Raw genomic sequence first — 6,000 nt, 5'->3', positions numbered from 1 at the left:
ACTGGTTATAACACTCGTTATACATTATACGTCCCCTTTAATATGACGTATTTGAGTGCTATTTTTGGAAGCTCCGCCCACTTCTGATGAACTTATTACAAACATTGTGTTTTCCAGACTCGTTCATCAAACGTGAATCTGCTCCAAGAATCTTCCCGTGATGACGTCACTCTTTCCTCTTGTGACGTCACCCCGCAGGGCACCCTCAGGGCTGTGGGCGGAGCTGTGATTTCCTCTCAGCCAATCCGCGCGGCGCTATGCAGACGCCACATCGGAGTGCGTCGCGTCGCGTCCGGGAGCCACAGTCCGGGACTTGCTCTGCGCACACCGGGACCGCAGCGCCTTCTCCCGCGTCCACACCGTCCACACCGGCCAAACACGCACCAAACACGCTCCATGGCGCCATAAACGGACGCGGCGCGGTTATTTTCACCTCCTAAAGCGGATTTAAACACGTTTTCACCCGCGGACGCGACGCGGAGGAGCGGCGGCGGCGACATGAAATACAAAGTAAGTTGAGTCCGAGTGGAGCCGCGGCTCCGCGGACTTTCTATTCCGCTTTTATCTGTGACTCAAACTCTCTTATTTCCTCACGTTTTCACCGCCTGTTGACCACTTCCTGTTCTCCGCGGCCGCGTTAGCCGCAGTTTGTTCTGGAGTCATGACCGTTACACGTCGGTTACTCTTAAAGTGATGGATTTCCCGTTAAACGCAGAGCGCGGCACTTCTCTCGTGTTTCCTCTCACTTCTTTACGTGTACGTGGCGTGTCTTGCTCGTGGACGGGTCACGGTGCAGTGCGGTCACTTATGTCTTTATTATAACTCGTTTATGACATTTAGCAGGGGCGTGCGCACGTGTTGAGTCGAGGCGGAGCGGCCCCCGGCGGCGCGCCCCCCTCGCGCGCTCTGTTATGGTAATGAAAGAGAGGAAAAGTGAAATCAGAGTTTGTAAAGAGGGTTTTGAATGTAAAACGTGGTCTTTTGTGTTGGTTAATATAGTTTGAATGAGTTGATGAGGGAGAAATATAGAGCTTATTTAAAGTGTATTTTTGACACACAGTGTAACTTGACAAAGGATAAATCACATATTGAAAAAGAATAATAATATTTTTCAGTAACTGTAATCTCTGTAATACTTTTCTCTTATATTTGTGGCGATTAAGTGCTAAAGTCGAGCTTATTATTATTAGGCCCTTATTAAATTATTGTCTTTAGACCTGATTCATTATTTAGCCCTTAGACAATTGTTAAGAAATATGGGTTTGTATAAAATAATTAGATTTTTTGTGTGTATTTTGTTCTCATTGTGATACTGACATATCATTCTAGTTTATTTGTCTTGACAGTGATAGTAACGCGGATTCTGATGTTTCTTTTTTAAATCATTAATAGAAACAGAAGCTTATCCGAACCGTGTTCTGAAAACACGTTTGAAAGCGGACCAGGAAGTGAAGCCATTTGCTCTGATTTTAACTCACGTTATTATCAGTTATAAACAATTAAGGCCAAACGTTGAGATATTTTGACCATTTTTAGGTTAAAATTGACTTTATTTATTGGTCAATTGAGATCTGGTCAATTGAGATTGACGACCAGCAGCAGCACAATGAGCGGAACGTATTTTAAAATGCGAAAATATGGCATTATTTAGCTATTTTGACCGACGATAAGCTCTCGAACACCTTCATACATGTCGTGCCCAGAAAACGCCGCTAAACGATGGCTAAATTGAATTGTTTCAGTGACGGTTTAGTGGATTCCGCTCCGTCGTCTTCACTCGTGTCCGTCGACTTCACCGTGACATCAGCGGCGTGTGTACAAGCTGTGTGGACCGCAGCTTTCAGCTTTTACTCAGGACAAACAGGTCATCTTCCTTCACAAACAGAGGCTAAATAGTGCTAAATGCCAGACTGTGCTAAAGCCGCTTATACCACGGGTTTGTTTTGTCGAAATTTAAGCTAAAATGGTCGTGTTAAACTCTTCAAACATATGATTTAACTCTGATTTTGTGGTGGGCAAAAATGTATTAATTTTCAGTCAGAAATGTGTTAAAATGAGTAATTTACAATGTGTTTGTTCTTGTTTATATTGCGCCAATTTGAGTGCTGATGTGGACTTGTTTGATCCTGGTTTAGTTCTGGCTTTAGTCCAGGTTAAGTTCTGGGTTTAGTCCTGGTTTAGTTCTGGCTGTAGTCTTGGTTTAGTTCTGATCTAGTCCTGGTTTGATCCTGTTCTAGTCCTGGTTTAGTTCTGGCTTTAGTCCAGGTTAAATTCTAATCCAATCCAGGTTAAGTTCTGGCTTTAGTCCTGGTTTAGTTCTGATCTAGTCCTGGTTTGATCCTGTTCTAGTCCTGGTTTAGTTCTAGCTTTAGTCCTGGTTTAGTTCTGATCTAACCCAGGTTAAGTTCTGGCTTTAGTCCTGGTTTAGTTCTGATCTAGTCCTGGTTAAGTTCTGGCTTTAGTCCTGGTTTAGTTCTGATCTAGTCCTGGTTAAGTTCTGGCTTTAGTTCTGGCTTTAGTCCTGGTTAAGTTCTGGCTTTAGTTCTGGCTTTAGTCCTGGTTAAGTTCTGGCTTTAGTCCTGGTTTAGTTCTGATCTAACCCAGGTTAAGTTCTGGCTTTAGTCCTGGTTTAGTTCTGATCTAGTCCTGGTTAAGTTCTGGCTTTAGTTCTGGCTTTAGTCCTGGTTAAGTTCTGGCTTTAGTCCTGGTTTAGTTCTGATCTAACCCAGGTTAAGTTCTGGCTTTAGTCCTGGTTTAGTTCTGATCTAGTCCTGGTTAAGTTCTGGCTTTAGTTCTGGCTTTAGTCCTGGTTAAGTTCTGGCTTTAGTCCTGGTTTAGTTCTGATCTAGTCCTGGTTAAGTTCTGGCTTTAGTTCTGGCTTTAGTCCTGGTTAAGTTCTGGCTTTAGTCCTGGTTTAGTTCTGGCTTTAGTCCTGGTTTAGTTCTGATCTAGTCCTGGTTATGTTCTGGCTTTAGTCCTGGTTTAGTTTACAAGTTCAGTTTTTGGTTGTAAATCCGCTTTTTGCAACAGTTTAAGATGTATTTTTCATGTCGTACGATTTACCCGACGTTCAGATTTTGCCCCTTTTCGGTTTTAATTCTTCCCTTTCCTGTCACCGACCCCCGTTAATCCGATCACGACGTCTTTACCGCGACGTCTTTACAGCGACGTCTTTATCACGACGTCTTTATCGCGGCGTCTTTATTCTTTCCGCTCTCACCTGGATCCCACCTGTCGCCGGACGTCCTCAGATATCAGCCGCTCGAGGCTTTAGCGCGACTTAAAATAGCGCTAAATAATTCACCAGCTGAAACCGAGAGTGAAATGTGACGCCGGCAGTTTAGCAGATGTAAACGGGCGAGTGGCGGCTATGGCAGCCACTGACGCACGCCGCAAAACAAGGACCAAAATAGCACCAAAACAAGACCAAAAATAGCACCAAAATAGGACCAAAACAGGACCAAAATAGGACCAAAACGGGACCACAATAGCACCAGAACGGGACCAAAATAGGACCAAATTAGCACCAAAACGGGACCAAAATAGCACCAAAACAGGACCACAATAGCACCAAAACAGGACCAAAATAGCACCAAAATTGGACCAAAACAGGACCACAATATCACCAAACATGTGAATAAAACAGAACAAAAACAGTACCAAAACGTGACCAAAAAAAACTACCAAAACTGGACCAAAACATGATCAGAAAAGGACCAAAATGTGACCAAAACAGAACAAAAACAATACCAAAACGTGACCAAAACCCCACGGCACGCTGAAGGTCTCTGGTCCTGGTCCTGATGCCGGTGAAATGCAGTTACCGGGAGCGTTCTATAATTAGCCGTCGCTGCGTATGCTAACGGCCCAAACAAACGGTCACATCTGCGTCACCGTGTCCCGCTCGATAATATAATAGATCCATGGTCTGCTCGATAATAAGATAGATCCCGCTCGCAAACTCAAATCAATAAGATCAGAGAAGACCATCAATTTTACAGCTGCGCCCTCTGAGCTGGAGTCTGGTTCTGGTGCTTCTGGTAGTTCTGGTGCTTCTGGTGCTTTTGGTGGTTCTGGTGCTTCTGGTGGTTCTTGTGCTTCTGGTGCTCCTGGTGCTTCTGGTGCTTCGTATGGTTCTGGTGGTTCTGATGGTTCTGGTGGTTCTGATGGTTCTGGTGCTTCTTGTGCTTCTTGTGGTTCTGGTCCTTCTAGGGCTTCTGATGGTTCTGGTGGTTCTGGTGCTTCTTGTGGTTCTGGTCCTTCTGGTGCTTCTGATGGTTCTGGTGCTTCTGGTTGTTCTGGTGCTTCTAGTGGTTCTGGTGCTTCTGGTGCTTCTTGTGCTTCTTGTGGTTCTGGTCCTTCTGGTGCTTCTGATGGTACTGGTGCTTCTGGTGGTTCCGGTGCTTCTTGTGGTTTTGGTCCTTCTGGTGCTTCTGATGGTTCTGGTGCTTCTGATTGTTCTGGTGGTTCTGATGGTTCTGGTGCTTCTGATGGTTCTGGTGGTTCTGATGGTTCTGGTGCTTCTTGTGCTTCTTGTGGTTCTGGTGCTTCTTGTGGTTCTGGTCCTTCTGGTGCTTCTGATGGTTCTGGTGCTTCTGATGGTTCTTGTGCATCTTGTGGTTCTGGTCCTTCTGGTGCTTCTGATGGTTCTGGTGTTTCTGGTGGTTCTGGTGCTTCTTGTGGTTCTGGTCCTTCTGGTGCTTCTGATGGTTCTGGTGCTTCTGGTGGTTCTGGTGCTTCTGGTGCTTCTTGTGCTTCTTGTGGTTCTGGTCCTTCTGGTGCTTCTGATGGTTCTGGTGCTTCTTGTGGTTCTGGTGCTTCTGATGGTTCTGGTGCTTCTGGTGGTTCTGGTGCTTCTGGTGGTTCTGGTGCTTCTTGTGGTTCTGGTCCTTCTGGTGCTTCTGATGGTTCTGGTGGTTCTGGTGCTTCTTGTGGTTCTGGTCCTTCTGGTGCTTCTGATGGTTCTGGTGCTTCTGGTGCTTCTGATGGTTCTGGTGCTTCTGGTGGTTCTGGTGCTTCTGGTGCTTCTTGTGCTTCTTGTGGTTCTGGTCCTTCTGGTGCTTCTGATGGTTCTGGTGCTTCTTGTGGTTCTGGTGCTTCTTGTGGTTCTGGTCCTTCCGGTGCTTCTGATGTTTCTGGTGCTTCTGATGGTTCTGGTGGTTCTGGTGCTTCTGATGGTTCTGGTGGTTCTGGTGCTTCTGATGGTTCTGGTGCTTCTGGTGCTTCTTGTGCTTCTTGTGGTTCTGGTCCTTCTGGTGCTTCTGATGGTTCTGGTGGTTCTGGTGGTTCTGGTGGTTCTGATGATTCTGGTGCTTCTTGTGGTTCTGGTCCTTCTGGTGGTTCTGGTCCTTCTGGTGCTTCTGGTGGTTCTGGTGCTTCTGGTGCTTCTGATGGTTCTGGTGCTTCTGGTGGTTCTGATGGTTCTGGTGCTTCTGGTGCTTCTTGTGCTTCTTGTGGTTCTGGTGCTTCTTGTGGTTCTGGTCCTTCCGGTGCTTCTGATGGTTCTGGTGCTTCTGGTGGTTCTGGTGCTTCTGATGGTTCTGGTGGTTCTGGTGCTTCTGATGGTTCTGGTGCTTCTGGTGCTTCTTGTGCTTCTTGTGGTTCTGGTCCTTCTGGTGCTTCTGATGGTTCTGGTGGTTCTGGTGGTTCTGATGATTCTGGTGCTTCTTGTGGTTCTGGTCCTTCTGGTGGTTCTGGTCCTTCTGGTGCTTCTGGTGGTTCTGGTGCTTCTTGTGGTTCTGGTCCTTCTGGTGCTTCTGATGGTTCTGGTGCTTCTGGGACGGGGCCTTTAAGCAGCTCTGAGGACGTCAGCTATGATTAAAACGATGAAGAACGACAGTGAAAAGATGTAAAATGACAGACATGTTGAGTGTAAAGGCAGGTTCCTGCAGGTTGGTGGTTTCCATGGCGACGCGTAAACAACAGGACATTTACAGACTTTAAAATACATCATCATTTCTGTGGATACCGCCCATCGTTAAGTCATTACAGGTGATACAG

General features: G+C 46.2%; 1 protein-coding gene across 1 annotated transcript in view; it reads left to right on the top strand.

Moving 5' to 3' along the window:
• Positions 1-315: 315 nt before the first annotated feature.
• nedd9 (neural precursor cell expressed, developmentally down-regulated 9) overlaps positions 316-6,000 on the top strand; it is a 43,999-nt gene continuing 38,314 nt past the window's right edge. The window contains exon 1 of the mRNA XM_072448310.1: positions 316-510. Within this exon, the coding sequence (XP_072304411.1) occupies positions 499-510 (12 nt within the window). The 5' untranslated portion in view covers positions 316-498. The remainder of the gene's footprint in view (positions 511-6,000) is intronic.

This window comes from Eucyclogobius newberryi, unplaced genomic scaffold (genome assembly GCF_026437365.1).
Source record: "Eucyclogobius newberryi isolate DKJ021-1_F unplaced genomic scaffold, fEucNew1.0.hap1 SCAF_16, whole genome shotgun sequence".
Classification (NCBI taxonomy): Eukaryota; Metazoa; Chordata; class Actinopteri; order Gobiiformes; family Gobiidae; genus Eucyclogobius; species Eucyclogobius newberryi.
Note: the sequence above shows the minus strand (reverse complement) of the source record. Positions and strands in the feature narration are given on the sequence as shown.